Source organism: Siphateles boraxobius, unplaced genomic scaffold, assembly GCF_051911475.1.
Source record: "Siphateles boraxobius isolate OS27281-9 unplaced genomic scaffold, OSU_SipBor_1 18, whole genome shotgun sequence".
In the NCBI taxonomy this organism is placed as follows: domain Eukaryota; kingdom Metazoa; phylum Chordata; class Actinopteri; order Cypriniformes; family Leuciscidae; genus Siphateles; species Siphateles boraxobius.
The window spans coordinates 3,653,332-3,671,664 of NW_027508788.1; the positions used below are offsets into that span (position 1 = coordinate 3,653,332).

At 44.6% G+C, this 18,333-nt stretch overlaps 1 protein-coding gene across 2 annotated transcripts in view; it reads right to left on the bottom strand.

The window, feature by feature from the left end:
• The window catches only part of LOC143740816 (transmembrane protein 132C), a 173,967-nt gene that overhangs the window by 30,269 nt on the left and 125,365 nt on the right, over positions 1-18,333 (bottom strand). For both annotated transcript variants that reach the window (XM_077232880.1, XM_077232881.1), the window contains one exon: positions 9,457-9,643. In XM_077232880.1, coding sequence (XP_077088995.1) covers positions 9,457-9,643 — 187 coding nt within the window. The remainder of the gene's footprint in view (positions 1-9,456; positions 9,644-18,333) is intronic.

Sequence of the window (18,333 nt, forward strand, 5' to 3'; positions counted from 1 at the left end):
GTCATTAATTACTCAACCTTATGTCTTTCCAAACCATAAGAATTTTTTTCATTTTGGAACACAAATTAAGTTATTTTTAACGAAATCTGAGAGCTTTCTATCCCTCCATTGACAATAATTGCAATTACCACTTTTTCAAGCTCCAGAAAGGTTATCCATGTGCAACAAATATTTAAAACTAACCCTTTACTGTTCATAATGTAGTGTCTTGCATTTGGACATTTCTGACTATTCAAAAGTTTGGGGTCTGTAGGATTTTTTAAAGAAGTCCCTTAAGCTCGGCAAGGCTGTATTTATTTGATCAAAAATATTGTGAAATATTACTATAAATTAAAATAGGGGTGAATTCAGGGTGATTGGGAAAAGTGTCCCAATCAACCTGAATTCATCCTTTTTCTAATTGAATATATTTAAAAATGTGATTTATTCTAGTGATGGCAAATCAGCCATTACTTCAGTCTTCAGTGTCGCATGATCCTTCGGAAATAATTTAAATATGCTTATTATCAATGTTGAAAGTGTTTGAGGGGTGGTGTAGGGAAAGTTTTCTTTTGTTGAATACCAAGAAAACAAAAGAAATTATTTTTGACTTCAAAAGTGTTAACAAAACCCACCAACCAATTACTGTGGATGGAGAGAGTATTGAAATGGTGGATGATTATAAATACTTGGGAACAATAATTGATTCTAAACTGTCATGGAATTTTAATACAGATGTTATTTATAAGAAAGGGTTACAGCGTTTATATTTTATGCGTAAACTGAGACTTATTATGTGGACAGAGATATATTGGTTCTTTTCTATTGCTCTTTTGTGAAAAGCATACTAACTTTTTGTTCCATTGCCTGGTATTTTACATTGTCAGTGAATAATAAAAATAAACTGCATAAGATAGTTAATCTGTCCAGTAAGATTGCCGGGGTACAGCAAACTAGCATGACAATGACCTGTGAGTCCCGATTGGTGAAGATGGGGCAGGCAATTACTAGAGATGTATCACATCCCCTATTTGGTGAGTATGAGTTGTTACCATCAGGCAGACGGTACAGGGTGCCATCTCTTCGAACCAACCGGGCCCGCAGGTCATTTGTGCCTACTAGTATTGGATTTCTTAACAAGCGATGAGATGAGATAATAAAACAGAGTTGAATCTTGGGGGGTCGGGGAGTTGCACCTTAGCAAAATTTGTATAGCACTCAAGGGGGAGGTTTGTGTTGGCAAAGCAGTTGTTTGGTTGTTGGTCTATTGATATTTTTGATGTATGACACAAAATGAATTTCCGTAAGGACTAATATCTATCTATCTATCTCTCTATCTATCTCTCTATCTCTCTATCTATCTATCTATCTATCTATCATCAGTTCTCTTACGAGAGGTTCTCTCGTATTGCGTAAGTTTAGCTTACGCTACGGGAAAGATTCATCTTCTCGAGATACTGAAGCCAAAAAATTATCCTTAATTTTGTATACCTTGTCAACGCAGTGCAGCAGCTAGCAGACCTAGAGCAGGCCATCTCGCGTGCTCATTGGCTGCCCTGCGGGCAACTGCTGCAGCCTACCAGTGAGCCCGGTGTGACGTCACGCCCAATGAAGGGCGCCCGCGCCTTTATAGCGTCACAGCCCGCCAGATAGGCGTGGCTTAGCGTATAAAATAGGGGCTGTAGGCTGAATTCTCTGATTTTCCGACTCTTCAGCGAGCTCTGCGCATCGCTGGATTTGAGAGAAGCCACCGCCGCCGTCGAACAGCGAACAGCCAGCCTAGGACAGCGCTGAGGAAGCCGGCCGTCTTCGCCACCTTCAGCCATCCGTGCGAGCTACGCTATCCGGTGACGTATCCTTTCTTTGCTTATTATCCTAAAAGAGCAGTGAGCGTCTTTTTAAAGATGCCTCGCACTTCCTGTGGCTCGTGTAAAGCCCCGCTCAGCGCCGGAGACCGCCACCTGATCTGCGCTCTCTGCCTGGGCCTGGAACACGCAGAGCTCGCCCTCGCATCCGGGGGCTGCGAGCTCTGTGAGGAGCTTCCGCTGTCGACCCTGCGGGCTCGACTCGAAGCTTTCAACACCACAGCAGTCACTCCGCCCCCTGTGGGACCGCGCAGAAAGAAGCGCCGTTCCCTGAGGCAGCCGGAACCTGTGGCCACAGCGACGCGCTCGCCGGAGAACTTCCCTTGAGCCTCGCTCTCGCCTTCCCCACCTCTCCTCACCGACGCGCAGCTGCCGCTTGCGAGCCTCACTGCCGTCGCTTCGGAGGATGAGTCCGAGGGACACGTCACAAGAGACTGCTGCTCTATCCTGGCATCAGACAGCGAGGAATGGTCGCTTCACTCCGCCTCCTCGTCAATCCAGGAATCCACCCGTACCCGCGCTGGAGCTGACGCGGAACTTATGCGCCTGCTGACGCAAGCTGTTGACCGTCTCGGGCTCGAGTGGTCGCTGCCGAAGGAACCCGCGCCGAACAGGCTCGACGGCTGCTTCCTTCAAAGTCGCCGCCGCGCAGTTTTCAGAAACTAGGCCCGCTCCATTCCTGCCGGAACTTCATGCGGAGCTGACGAAGTCATGGATTACACCGTTTTCTGCTAGACTTCAGTCACAGGCCTCCGCGTCGCTCTCCCGAGTGGACGGCGCCGCCGAGAAAGGGTACACAGCGATTGCCCTTGTGGAAGAGGCGGTCGCAGCGCACCTTTGCCCGCCCTCCGCGAGATGGCGGTCACTGTCAGCCCTCCCGTCTAAAGCCTGCAGAGCCACTTCCGCCTTGGTCGACCGCACTTATGCCGCCTCCGGCCAGGCCGCGTCTGCTCTACACTCGATGGCTGTGCTTCAGATCCTGCAAGCCGACCTCCTCCGTGAATGGGATGAGAAGGGCCGGGACCCAGCTGCGGTTACGGATTTGAGAAGCGCGACGGATCTCTCTCTCCGCGCCACCAAAGCCGCAGCCCAAGCCATCGGACGAGCCATGGCCGAGTTGACCGTGACGGAGAGGCACCTCTGGTTAACGCTTGCGGATATGAGGGAAACTGAGCGAGCCACCTTTCTGAACGCGCCGCTTTCCCCCACTGGTCTCCTCGGCCCAGCGGTGAACGGGATTGTTGACTGCTTCTCTGTGGTACAAAAGACCACGCAGGCCATGAACCTCTTCCTGCCGCGACGCTCGAGTTCTGCCACAGGCCGCTCTCGCCAGAGACAAAGCCAGCCTCCTGTGCGAACCAGCACCCAGCGTCCAGCACAGCCTCAGCCTTCGCAGCGACGTCAGGGCGGCCGCCCTAGATCTCGCTCAGACAGCCGTCACAGACCGCCGCCCCCCAGAGGGCCTCGGCAAAGAATCACGCTGAAGTCCGAGCACGCGAAGCCCTCCTAACAGCGAGAGAGAAAAGACGCGCGTGTCCCGCTGCGGCCGGACCGCCGTCAAAGTTCATTTCCCTGTCAGTCCCCTTCGAACAGGCTACTGCAGTGGTTCAACTAGCAGCCAACGAGCCGGTTTATTCACCCTCTCGCCTGCACACAAACGCCGTTTTCACGGCGACCCAGAGAAATCTCAAAAAGAGTATAATGTCTGGTCCGGCTCACGCCGTCAGTGTTTTAAGTGTAGTGAATGTGCCCACGCCCCAGTGTTCACCCCTACACATAAGCACCCCAAATCCCGTGTCACTCACAGAGCACACTCTCATAAAGCGCAGAAAAGCCGCTCGAGTGTTGAATGTAAGAAATGTGTCCACAGGTCTGTGCCCACTATCTGCCCGCTCTGTTACACGATCAAAGAAGCAGGTTATGAAGGTAAGTCTCGTGCCCGCCAGAGAGCGCTCACGCTTGCTAACACAAACCTCCCCCCGGGCCCCGCCTGCGTGTTTAAGTGTTATCACAAAACACAGGGTGTTAATAAAGCGGTCCCCATCTATTATGATCGAGGCGTCAGATACAGTTGTAAGTCTCGTGCCCGCGTGCGCGCGCTCACGCTTACAGAGAGCTCTTCCGCCCAGAGCGCTGCTCGCGCGTCAAAGTGTGGTAAAAGTATGTTCCCCATCCCTTATGATCGGGACATCTCACATAAGTCAGCCGGTTTCGGCTGTCAGCGAGCGGCCATTGCCCAGAACCGAGAGCGCGCGCACCACGCTCTCGGCTCCGGTTCAGTTTCACAAGCCCGCAAATGGCGGCGGTCTGAACCCGGAGGCCATTCGCCCCCTAGCGGCTCACATAGCTGCGTGGGAAACTATCCCAGGGATTTCAGAATGGGTGTTGAGCACAATAAAGCAGGGCTATACACTTCAATTCATTCGCCGTCCCCCGCGCTTTCAAGCCCGGACCGCGACGATAGTGAATGCGGAAGTAGCACACCTACTTCACGCAGAAATAGCAAAGCTGCTGTGCAAAGGGGCTATAGAAAAGGTACCGCCTTCTCTGAGCGAGTCAGGCTTTTACAGCCGATATTTTCTCGTACCCAAGAAGGACGGAGCCTTCAGACCCATCCTAGATCTGAGATATTTGAACAAAGTGCTTGCAAAAAGACCGTTCAAAATGCTTACGACCAGGAAAATCCCCGCGCACGTTCGCCCGAGGGACTGGTTTATTTCTCTAGATCTGAAGGATGCCTATTTTCAGATTCAGATAGTACCCCGTCACAGGCAATTTTTGAGATTCGCCTTCGACGGTCAGGCATATCAATACACCGTCCTGCCGTTCGGCCTGTCCCTGGCACCCCGTACATTTACAAAGTGCGGCCAAACTGGACGCGGCGCTCGCCCCCCTGAGAAGTCAGGGGCTGCGCATAATGAACTATCTGGACGATTGGCTGATATTGGCACAGTCAGAGACAGAACTACTATCTCACAGAACAGCGCTTCTCAGTCATCTGGAAAGCTTGGGTCTCACGGTCAACTGGACCAAGAGCTCATTACTGCCCAGCCAGTCATTTTCCTTTTTAGGAATAGAACTGGACTCGGTGACCATGACGGCTTGTTTATCGACACAGCGCGCGCGCCGTGTTCGCCACCTAGCCGCATCTTTCCAGAAGGGCAGCTTTCTCCCTTTGAAAACATTTCAAAGGATGTTGGGCTGTATGGCATCAGCTGCAGCGGTGCTCCAGCTGGGCCTACTGCGCATGCGCCCGCTCCAACGCTGGTTGAACGCTCGCGCGCCTCGCCGAGCCTGGGTGTCTGGCGGCCAGAAAATCAGAGTGACTCAGACCTGCATAACAGCTCTGCAGCCCTGGTTAGTGGCCGACTGGTACCAGCAGGGAGTAATGATGGGAACCATCTCTTATCGGAAGGTCATCTCGACAGACGCGTCCAACTCGGGTTGGGGCGCGCTGTTCGAGGGCAGACCAGCCTTTGGCCAGTGGTCAGACCAGGAGAAGGGTTTTCACATAAACTGTCTGGAAATGATAGCGGTCGAGAACGCGCTGAAGTGCTTCCTCCCGTTCATACAGGACCAGCATGTTCTTGTCCGCTCGGACAACACATCTGTGGTATCCTATGTAAACCATCAGGGCGGTGTCAGATCCAGAAATCTCTGCAATCTGACGGAACACCTCCTTATTTGGTCACAGATGAACCTGCGCTCGCTGAGGGCGGCGCATGTGCCTGGCCATTTGAACGACGGCCCAGACAAACTGTCCAGGGACAATGTTCCCCCAGGGGAATGGTCCCTGCACCCCCAGACGGTCCAGAAACTGTGGCGCCTATTCGGCAGAGCGGAAGTCGACCTGTTTGCGTCAAAAGACAACGCTCAATGCCCGACGTTCTTCTCGAAGGACGAGGACGCGCTGGCCCAGGTTTGGCCCAGACCCCGCTATATGCTTTCCCTCCGGTCTCTCTGTTGCCACAGGTGATCAAGAGGATCAGGGAAATGCGCCACTCGGTGCTCCTCATAGCCCCGCGTTGGGAGAATCAGACTTGGTTCCCGGAACTGGCACGGCTGTCACATACAGCTCCGTGGCCGATTCCGGTGAGGGCAGATCTCCTCTCTCAGGCTCGCGGCACGATCTGGCATCCCCATCCAGAGCACTGGTCTCTGCATGCATGGTTGATCAACGGGTACTCGTTGCCCTTCCAGAAGGAGTGATGAACACGATCACGCAGTCTAGAGCCCCTTCCACGAGAAGGCTCTACGCGTCTAAATGGTCGGGGTTCTCTGGATGGTGCACCGACAGAGGTCTGGACCCGCGGACATGCGGGGTGGCGCAGCTGCTCAGCTTCCTACAAGAGCTGTTGGATAAGGGAAGGTCCCCATCCACGCTCAAAGTATACGTGGCGGCCGTGGCAGCGTTCGCGGAATCGACGCACGGCCAGTCACTGGGAAGACATGAGTTGGTCATCCGCTTCCTTAGAGGAGCTAGAAGGATGAATCCGCCGCGCCCGCCGTCGGTTCCCATGTGGGATCTTTCATTGGTCCTCGAGGCCCTGAAAGCTTTTCCATTTGAACCACTAGACTCCGTGGGGTTGAAATATCTATCACTAAAAACCGTTTTTCTGACTGCACTGTCGTCAGTAAAACGTGTAGGGGATCTGCACGCGCTGTCTGTCAGCGCGTCGTGTCTTGAGTTCGGACCAAATGACTCAAAAGTCATCCTCAGACCTAGACATGGTTATGTCCCTAAAGTGATGGGCACTCCATTCAGAGCGCAAGTTATTTCGCTGTCAGCTCTCCCAGCATCTGACAGCGAAAGTGATGTGAATCTCCTCTGCCCTGTCAGAGCGCTGAGATTTTACATTACGCGCTCTGCCTCCTTCAGGCGTTCGGAACAGCTTTTCGTTTCATTTGGTGGGCGCGCCAAGGGGCTCGCCTCCTCGAAACAGAGCCTGTCCAGATGGATAGTGGACGCTATAGCGGCAGCTTACGCGTCAAAAGGTCTGCAATGCCCTCTGGGCATCAGGGCTCATTCCACGAGAGGCGTGGCCTCGTCGTGGGCATGGTCCAGTGGAATTTCTATCCATGACATATGTGTAGCGGCGGGCTGGAGCTCCCCGTCTACCTTTGTCAGGTTTTATAACCTAGAAGTTCCTGCCTTGCAGGCTAAACTGTTGTCAGTCTGAAAAAGAGGTGTATTCTGCCCAGATCTCCTGCTCAGATCACTCTCATGACTCAGCTCTCCTGGTTGAGCTGCACTAAGTAGGGTCTGTGCCATATGACTATACAGACCGGCGCGCTGCTCTGTATTCCCTATGTGTGCTTATGTACAAGTGATGGCCCGCGTGGCTGGCCACCTTATTTTTTCCACTTATGGGGTTCCCCTCAAGCTCGGGGTCTCATGTGGATGCTTGGCGCGCACGGCGTTGACAAAGTGTTCCCGTAGCGTAAGCTAAACTTACGCAATACGAGAGAACCTCTCGTAAGAGAACGATACTCGGTTACTAACGTAACCTCGGTTCTCTCTAGAGAGGGAACGAGTATTGCGTAACCGGCCGTGCTCGCGCCACGAGCGACTTCGCTTCAGTCGTCGAAAAACCAGAGAATTCAGCCTACAGCCCCTATTTTATACGCTAAGCCACGGCTATCTGGCGGGCTGTGACGCTATAAAGGCGCGGGCGCCCTTCATTGGGCGTGACGTCACGCCGGGCTCACTGGTAGGCTGCAGCAGTTGCCCGCAGGGCAGCCAATGAGCACGCGAGATGGCCTGCTCTAGGTCTGCTAGCTGCTGCACTGCGTTGACAAGGTATACAAAATTAAGGATAATTTTTTGGCTTCAGTATCTCGAGAAGATGAATCTTTCCCGTAGCGTAAGCTAAACTTACGCAATACTCGTTCCCTCTCTAGAGAGAACCGAGGTTACGTTAGTAACCGAGTATCGTTGTGCTGCTTCATATTTCTTTTCAGGATTCTTTGATAATTAGAAAGTTCAAAAGAATAGTAATTATTTGAAATATAAATATTTTGTAACATTATAAATGTCTTTATTGTCACTTTTGATCAATTGTATGCGCCATGCTGAATAAAACAACATTTATTCATATACAGTATACACACACTGTCACGTCTGTTCTAGGTTTTGGGATTCACTGTTCCAGTCATGTGATCCTGTCATGTGGTTTCTTGGTTCATTGATTTGATTGCTTTCAGGTGTGTCTTGTTTAGCCATTAGTCCATGTGTCTGTATATATAATCCTCTTGTTTTCCATTGCCTCATTGTCTAGCTTTGTTTGGTTCAACCTGCTGTCAAGTAAGTCAAGTGTTTGTTTATTTTTGTATATGTTCCATGGGATAATAAACTGTGCATGGGTTCAATCAACTCGCCAACATTGGATAATACACACACACTTCTCTAGTTGTGACTGCCCAGGCACCACATAGCTTGAAATAATCCTTATTATCTTAGTAGTTGACATTATTTGTTTAAGGCCACTCACAGTTACCTCTAATTTTAAATGAAATACTTTTGGTTCTGACCCAATTGCCCGTTTATGCTCAATTAAGCAAATTAGAGCTGATTAAAGTGATAGTCATACTGTTGCTTCAAAAGACACATCAACATTTCCTGTCTTTCCAGTGTGATTTATCTTATATTATCAGGGCTCTCAAGTGTCACGCATTGAGCGTGACAGTCATTCATTTCGGTCTTTAGTCACGCACTCCCGCCACACATTGTATTTCTCACGCGGAAAAACTATTTATAATATATTTAATATAACGCAGCGCCCAAAATTTCTCTGGCCGCGCCGCTCTCACTATGGAACCGGCAGGAATCAAACCCCTGGAGTTCTTAGTCGAGCATGCCCAATCAATGAAAAAAAAAAGCATATCCTGGAATTGTTCACGTGATTTTGCTACATCTTCCGAAAGTTTCGTTTTACAGCCTTTTCAACAGTTTTACAGCCTAGTCATATTTTCGTTATCACATGATGACTGACATATTTGTCACATTATAAACATCTCTCTCTCCAAATAGGGTTAATAATTTCATTAGCACTAAATACATTAAAGTGTATTGCATAGTCGATGTTATAGGTCACTTTTAAAATCATGTCATATTTTATAATTATATCCTGGCCATGGACGCATTAATCATTGCATCTGTCTTTCAAAGATGTGAGATAAAAAGCAATTAAGCATCCTCTCATTCGCCCTGAGAGGAAAGCCCCTAAAAAGGCCCTTAGAGGATGCTGGCCCAGAGAAGGTGCAGGGTAGGCCCAATAGAGGAGGAGACAGTGCAGGTGGAAGAGGAAGAGAAGGTGGAAAAAAAAAACGTTTCTTCAGCAAGTCTGAGCAGTTATAAATAACAACAAAAATTTAAACACCGCCATTGCTGCATTCCGAAGAACCTGAAACCCCCCCCCCCCCCACCCCCCCCCAAGCGCTTGAGGGGGATGTCACTCTTGGCTGTCTTCAAAAGTTGAGAGCCCTGCATTATGCCTGAAAGCAGCAATAATTTATATTATATGCAAACAGTAACAATAAAAAGACAAAAAAAGACCAGCATTGCTTGTTTGGACTTGTTTAAAATGAAAACCATGAGTTGATCAGAACTCACCATAGCCAATGGCACGATGCCACCAAGGTCATGTGGTGCCAGACGGATGAGGGTCTGGATCTCGTCTGAGAGGGTCCGGGAGATGGGGTACTCAATCTGCCATGTCACTGAGCGACTTTCCAGAGGATCCAACAACCCGTTGACCTCCAGATCCACCTGTAAAACCTTCTGGAAACCGGCCTCCATCCTAACATATGAAAAAGAAATGGTCACGACTCACGAGTAATATAAAAATGTTTGAATGCAAGCTTAAAGGCATATTTTTGTGCATGCTGCCAACGGATGAAAGGGCAGTCAAGCGGCCGTTTATCGACCCTTTTATTTTTGTACACCTGGTGTGTGTAGGATGTAGAATGCGACGTATGTGGTTGTGAGTGTGTGGTGGTTTACTCTCATTATTTTAGTTAAACAAAAACGCATCCCAGCAGCAACCGGAAAAAAAAAAAGACAGCAAAAAAGCAATTTACTTTTGGTCCAGCGCCACAGCATTTTCAGAAAAGATTTCCAAAGCAGAGCATAACATTGTCTCTACTGATTGCGATGCAAACAAAGCTGAAAAACAATGAATAAAACCAAAGCCATTTGATTTGCACAGGCCTGGTTTTGATCAGACTAGCTGCTCCGGCCTCATTGTACTTAGTTAAAACAAAACGGCATATGAAAAATTCCTAATATCAAAATTCAAATGTGGACTTTGGAACTGCAGTTGAATTCGCACCTGGTAGCATGACAGGAATACAAAAAAATAAACTATATTCTTTTTCTCTGAATTTTTTTTCTCAGAATCAGAACAGTATACAAGGTCCCTCTACAAATAACTCACACATCCACAAAAAAGTAAGGTCACCGTGTTATTCTCAATGCTGTAATTTCATTAATACGGGGGATAAATATAATTTATGCTTTTTGGTTGACTTTCAGAAGGAAAGACTCTTTCTCTAACACACACTTTGGTCAGGGTTAAGGTTACAGCTTTCCCCATTGAATTGAGCTACTTTTAAACTGTTCCCATGAGAGAGATTTTTTTTTTTGTCCTGTAGTTACAAGTTTGACATATTACATAAATTAGATTTGAATGGCAGAATTTCTGACCAACCAACAACCAATCTTCTGCTAATCAAAACAGGTAAGATGGATGCTACTTTTTATGGAAGCTGACAGGCCAACTGTGGTTATGATTAAAATGTAGTAAATGTATCGATTGTGAATCAAAACTTGCAGTAAAAAGATTTATAATGTTGCAAAAGACATTTCAAATAAATGCTGTTCTTTTTAACTTTCTATTCATCAAAGAATCATGGATTTTTTTTTATATAATGGTTTCCACAAAAATATTACGCAGCACAACCATTTTTAACATTGGTTTTAATAAAAAAAAGAAAGTGTCTTGATCACCAAATCAGCATATCAGAATGATTTCTGAAGGATCATGTGACACTGAAGACTGGAGTAATGATGCTGAAAATTCAGCTTTGCCATCACAGGAATAAATTACATTTTAAAATATATTAAAATACAAAGCAGATTTTTTTAAATTATACAATTTCACAATCTTACTGTCTTACTGTATTTTTACTGTATTTATGCATTAAATAAATGGTAAGGGACCGTTTGGTATTTATGGAATGGACCACCGGAAGAAAATAGTGCAGGGTCATGTCTTTTCATTCTTTGTTGAGGGGAGGGTCATCCAACTTTTTTTAGTCTAGGGGGAGGATCACCCAACTTTTGTATTCATGAAAACAGCAACATTTCAAAGTGGCTTGCTTGGTGCATATTTTTCCATGTAGCTCCATGTAGCTCTCTCAGTCTCGGCCCCCCCATCGCTAGCAGATGGGTCAGACCCAACAAAAATGAGACGCGAAAGATAAAGTCCAGTTTGGCGCTGTTTGGCAGTGCGCGCACACGCACTCAGAAAAAGTGCATCATGTCAGAACAGAACGCCAATGAAATGTTTACCCCCGGCAAAGCTTTAAAGTACGAGCAAATAATGATCTTTTGTGATTGCGAATAAGTGCAGTGTCCTGTGAGTGTAACTCTACCGCTGCATTAACATGTGATATGAATGTACATCGTGTTTTACAGTATTGGGACTTAAGCCTTGTTTATACTTTCGCCTGGCTCCGCAGAGCGAGCCTCCGCTGCCTGCCCTTGCACCTCCCCAACTGGAAGAGGCCGGGGGTTTATACTTGACGTGCTCGCCGTTGTACTATTATTTGAAATGACAGGAGGCGACTGAGTAATTGCCCTCTAAACCACCATGAATCAACGGTGAGAAGAAGTATGGTACACAGGTAGGGTGGCCATACGTCCGGATTTTGGCCGGACAGTCTGGATTTTAAGCCCACTGTCCGGCGTCCGGCGCAGCCTCTAGCCGGACACTCATTTGTCCTCCTTTTTGGAGTTGCACTGAATTCTTTAAAAAAATTAACCTATAAAAATCCCGCATATTGATAGCGGCTCCCTGATGCCCGTAAATTGGTTCAAATCTCCTGGAATCGCATGCGAAACAGTACATAGCCTTTAAATTTAAGTTGCTTAAATTTAAGCAACTAATAGACGCACAAACTGGGTGCCGGTGTGATGAGACAAATAGAGGGTTTTTTTTCACTACACGTCATCAATCCGGAAGTCAGCCATTTTGAAGGCACTTAACGTAAACAATGCCACAGAACTGAACGGACTTGCATATTTGGCTTATTATTGCTGCTGAAAAATGGTTGTTTTGGTCTGTACTAATCGGTCGCACCGGGAAAACACATTTTGAGTTCTATAGACTGCCAAAAGTTAAAGAGAAGAGTGCAAAAAAACGATGAAAGATGGCGTTTGTGGTTGAGAGAGGCGCGGCATTAGCCACATGTGTAAATGAAGCGTTGACTATGGCTAAAATGTTGACGTAAAGTAGTTTACTATGGCTACATTCACACTGTCAGTCCAAATACGATTATCTTTGTATCCAAATGGAATCCGATCTAAAATGATGTCCACACTGTGTATCGCAGCTGTTCAGATCCGATTTGTTTATTCATGCAGCTCTTTGGCAATATGGCAATGACGTTGCGTTGATGGAGGGGTTTGCATTTGCAGTAGAGATGTTTTCTTATTTAAATTTTACAACATGGAAATGTGTAGCCACCGCACTGGACTCCTGTGTCTAGAGCTGCAGAACTGTAGGAGGCTGGTATGCACAGCTTTTTTCCACGCTCTTATCTGCGCCGGTTTCAAAATATGTTTCAAAAATAATAATTTTCTGCTTGTCCGGCACTTTGCAACAACACAGCCTTGTTTCGGCAGGCGACTTTCAGCATGTTCCCTATAACAACGTCTGACGTTTACATTTTACGTGGCGTGAGAAAGTCACATACAACGCGAAATCCGATCAGAGCGTTCAGACTGAAGCAGATTTCCTGATATGCGATTTGAATAGGATTTCAAACCAAATATGGATCTAGCTTGGACTGACAACCTGACCGTAGCCTGTGTCTGGATAAGAAATAGAAGGAAGAATAAGGGCTAGAGAAGCTCGTTTGGATCTTTACCACATATTAACTTTAGTTCGTCAAAATTCCGCTGTCTTTCCTGCTTCCTAAGTCCTTCTCATGATTTCGCAGCTTCCATGTGTTTTTTCCCGTAGTTTAGACTTCATAAATTAGTGTAACAATGTGTCCAGTAGTACATAAACAGTGCAATCCATGCTGTTGTTTACATCCGAGTATCTCCAATATGGCCGCGCATCCGGGTAACTGACCAAATCGTGACGTAGGTGCAAACCCTCTATATTCTCGGGCAGATTTTCTTCGGATGCAGAGCCGCGTGCACAGTTACAAAATCTGCCGTGCACACCTTCGCACTTGTGCGGACGCGGCGCACAAGTATAAACCAAGCTTGAGGAACCAGAACTGCAGCTGATAGAATGTGCGCTGTAGCACGATACTACCATGTTTCTTCAAAAGCAGATTGTGGAGACATTAAATCATCCACGATCAAAAATAGTGATATCGCATAAGCACAAGTAGGCTATAAAACGACAGTTATCATACAGTGGCGGCTTGTCAATAGAGGGCGCTGGGGCGCCAATCCCATCAAAATTCCAAAAATATATACATGTACACAAAAATTATATAAAAATGAAATAAAAATTAAAATAGTTTACTCATACAATGTGCAGGCTGGTAGTAAGAGCCTCAGCATTTAATAAAAACGGGCTTTAATCGGTTAACTATTTTCTATTTTTCATGCGGTTTCATGGGCGAGGGACGCCGGACAAATGGATGTCTATCTGAGTTCCTTAAATTTTCAGGCAGCATGTGACCTGAAGCTGGTCTCTAATTGGTTTCTTAAAGATTCTCCTCCGGACGCAGGTCGCTGCGTCCCTGGCAAATCAGAATTGGATACATGTTATGTTTATCCAATCTGATTGGTTCTTGTCACCTGTCATTCAACTTTACGCTCTTGGCCACTACTGCGAGTGCATGGGCAACTCCGCCAAAACCTTGCTAGGCTGATCACTTTCGTAGAGATAATGGCAGCAGTTAAACCAAATTCTGTCATTGATTTACAAAAAAAAAAAAACTTTCACAAGGCGTTCGCAGGAAGAAGAAAAAAGGATAGAGGATCTCGGACCTGAACAACCCGGTTTACAAATCCAGCAGCAGGCCAGTGGCAGAGGACGAAGCTACACACGGAGCTTCACCCGTGCTTGTTATGAGAAATGGAGGTGGCTGGCTGGATGTGATGTTATCAATGCCCTTTTTTAGCTTTCCATGTCTTTTATTTCAAAGTGTCGGGGGTAAGGGGGTAAGAGACCTCAAACATCTATCTGAAATTTATTTGTATTAATTTTGACCCCCCCAAAAAAAAATTATTATCACCAGCCGCCACTGCTATCATGTCTGAAAACAAACACAAGTAACAGAGTTTACAAAACTGTATCGCGTGCTACAGTGGTACATTTATTCATCGTACAGACCAGTCTTTTCGTAGATATATGTCGCACTGTACAGCCCTGAACAGGACCCTTTTTAAAGAACGTTATGTGTAGGTCTACTAGCCAGGCATAGAGATATCTGAAAATCTTTGCCAAGCGCAAACCAGTACAGAAGTAATCAATAAATTATCAGGGAGGGTCATGCCTTTTTTCACAATCATTTTGGAGGGTCATAGAAAAAGGGTCAAGGAGGGTCAAGTCTATTTTGACTATAGATCTCAAAACTTCTCAGGTAGCCCCTTAAATAAAAAACGAACAGTCCCTAATCAGAAATGGTAATCATAGAAGACTTTTTTCAAAAACATAAAAAGACATATTACAATAAACATTTTTATAACGATGATTTAGAAAAAAAAACTTGGCAATAATATGCCTACAAATTAACTGAAATAACCTAAACATTCATTAAATCTGACACACATTTTGTGTTTTGATACTGGACTGGTTTTATTGGTCATTGGGCTGGTTTTTGATTGGTCTTCGTAACTTTGACTTGATGTGTCTGAATCTGAGAATGTCTCTTTTAGAGGCAGAGAGATATGGTTATCCTTTTTTTTTTTTATTACACAAAATATCATAAATACAATCTCCCTCAACTGAATCTTCAGGAAAACAAAACATCTTCCTCCTGTCACCAGGAGTTCTAATAAGTTTCATTCCAAAAAGCCCTGGATTCTCTGATTTCAATGTCATGGAAACAGTGACGGCAGGATATGTTTAATAAGCAAATCTGGATGATCACATCAGTTTTCACACGTTCTAATCTGTGACTTTACATAATAAAAGGGGTCGCACACTGTCAGTTCCTACCAGATCGCACATGGTGTAAGTTAATTTGATTTCTAGATTCCTTTAAGAGACATTATCTGTAAGTAGCAGAAAAGTGAACTCAAGACTAGAAAAGGCTTTTGTACAAGACTTAAAATCTTGTTATAAATCCTTAAAGGAATCAATCCCTCCAAACCGGTATGACTTTTTTCTTCCGCAGAGCACAAAAGGGGCTGTTAGAAAGGATGTTCATGTTGTTTGGCTTACAATGACAGTGTAATTGACAAAAATGCCTCATAAAAGTATTATAATAGTGTTCCACACTTTTGCACTATATTCAAAATCTTCTGAAGTCAAAATAAAGTCCCTGTTCAATGAAAATATTCTGTAACACTTTAGTTTAGGGTCCAATTCTCACTCTTAACTAGTTGCTTATTAGCATGCATATTACTGGGATATTGGCTATTTATTAGCACTTATAAAGCACATATTAATGGCTTATTCTGCATGACCATATTCTACATCCCTTCATCAATACCTAAACTTAACAATTACCATACTAACTATTAATTAGCAGTAATTAGGAGCTTACGGAGACAAACGTCATAGTTAATAGTGAGAATTGGACCCTAATCTAAAGTGTGACCAAATATCCCTATTGCAGTGGATATCTTAACTCTGTACCAATGTAGTTGGAGTGTAGTGCACAAGTAATTTTTCTACCATTTACTTTCATCGTATGGAAAACAGCATTGTAAACATCCTGCTAAACTTCTGCTTTTGTGTTCCATGAAGAAAGCACATAAAATGGGCAACATGTGGATGAATAAATTACACCAATATTCATTTTTGGGTGGACTATTGATTTGACAACTGCAGATACATAACAATGACTGACCCTAAGAAAATGCTGTCTCAACAACAGTGTTGGGAGTAACGCGTTACAAAAGTAATGCATTACAGTAACATATTACGTTTTGCTGTAACGCAGTAGTGTAAGGCATTACTAATCAATTTTCAGTAATATTTTACTCGGTACATGTTCGGTAAGGCTTGCGTTACAACAGACTTTTAGTTTTAATTGTAAAACAAACAAACAAAAAAAAAACAGCAAGACCGCCAGACATTACGAATGAAAGATGCAAGTAGGCTAAATTAACTGTTCGTGGTCAGTCAATAGCCGCGTGTGAGGTCCAAGTCTGTAATTAAAGACTAAATGGCAGCGTCTGATATATTTATATAGCGATTTATTTTTTATTTTTGCTCGCGCTGGCCAGTGGAAAAGCGGCTAATGGTGAAGATGGCATTAAGAAGACTACATTCGCGAGATGGACGTATGCGCATTAGGCTATTCGTTCTGTTTTCTTTCTAAACAGTTAGGCTATGTTTATGTGGTATTTTTCATGTTTTCATCACGCAATCATGTTTTTGATGCCGTGGTGACGCGTTCATGTAAGGGCGGCGGCGCTGCCGATAAAGCACCTAAAAGCTGTCACAAAGAACCGGCAAAAGCAATGATTATGAATATGTCAAATATAGCAAGGAGACATGTTGATTGTTTATTAATAAAGTCAAGTTGAAGTTGACGATGCTGACTCGCGATCTTCGCAGTAGGCTAGTGAATGCACCAGAGAGAAATGCACATTTCATTCCATAAGCAGAGAGCAGTCTGTTTTCTTTCGTTTTGAATTGTTCTGTTTACAAGTAGACATTTCAATATAGATATATTTTTCAGGTCCGTACAATTAAAACAAAACGAAATTCACTTTAAAGAAAGGCTTCGTGTCTTCTGTGTAAGGTGTCTGTGAAAGTTTTAAAGCAGTCTTTTAGTGCCGCTTCAGAGCGATCGCGTCCGTAACGGAGAACTGTCACGTCTGTAACATTATTTTTTCCTCATTAATGCGAACACGAAAAATAAAATAAAATGAATATTTTATGTTCTGTGGAGATCCAACCCTTCTTCATTAGATTTGCGCAGTGCAATTCACAGAATTACAACAACAAAAAATCGTTGCCTCCTAAAAGTTAAAGATTTTTTTGTCACACATGACTGTCGATTTCCCTAATATTAAATATAAAACGCATGTGTAGACTGATATTTTTCTAATGTCTGGACTCCTTTCTGGGAGGAGACTATGGATAAACAGACGTTTCAATATTTTGGTATTAATGCATTTTCTGAGAATTTATATAATTATATAAGTTAACTGCAAGTCTGCAAATGTCATGTCCATAACGCTGGAATTCCCAAATTTTAAATAATTTATCCTCAACTAGTTTTTTGGTGTAGGTCTACATATTTTATAATGTTAAGTTAACTTCAAATAATACTAATAGTAGGCCTAATTTAAAGATGTGGTAGAATATTGGATCTGGACGGTATGGATAACGCTGGGAGTTGGAAGGGGTGTGTCGCCATTCTGCAGGTTCGTGGATCTGAGTGTCGCGATTTCGGTTTCATATCGCATATCGTTACAGCCCTAGTCATTTTAGAATGTTAAGTTCTACTTCTGTATAGTTATTTTGGTGAAAGTAACTCAAAAGTAATACAGGAGTAATGTAACGCATTACAATTCTGAGACAGTAATATTGTAAGGTAATGAATTACTTTTAAATAACAGTAACAAGTAATATATAATGTATTACAGTTTGGAAGTAACTTGCACAACACTGCTCAACAACTACTGCAAAAACAAAAGGTCTTGTAATGCCAAAAATTTATGCTTACCAGCAAGCACTTGATAAATCACTTGTCATGATCACACAAAAAGGCTATTTAAAGTAAGTAGCTTTTTTGTGCTAATGTGGTGTTGCTTATGGAAGATGGGCAGCTGAAAGGCTCTGGTGTTAGAGAGGCATTTTGTGAATAACAAAGCTGACAGCTTTGTTGCACTTAAAAATAAATGTATCCATCTTCCAAACACTGGTTTCCATGACCTCAATGAATACTCTGAAGAGCCCTGTTAGATCAAACACTGTAATGTGTCATTGGCAGTTTTCTCATTCAACGCTAAGAGAATCAAACCCTCAAAGGATTAGGACTGCCATTATGGCTCAAATGTAGGGTCAAGATGTGTCCAGTAGAGGGCGAAGTGCAGTATCTCTTCACCAAGGTGAACCTT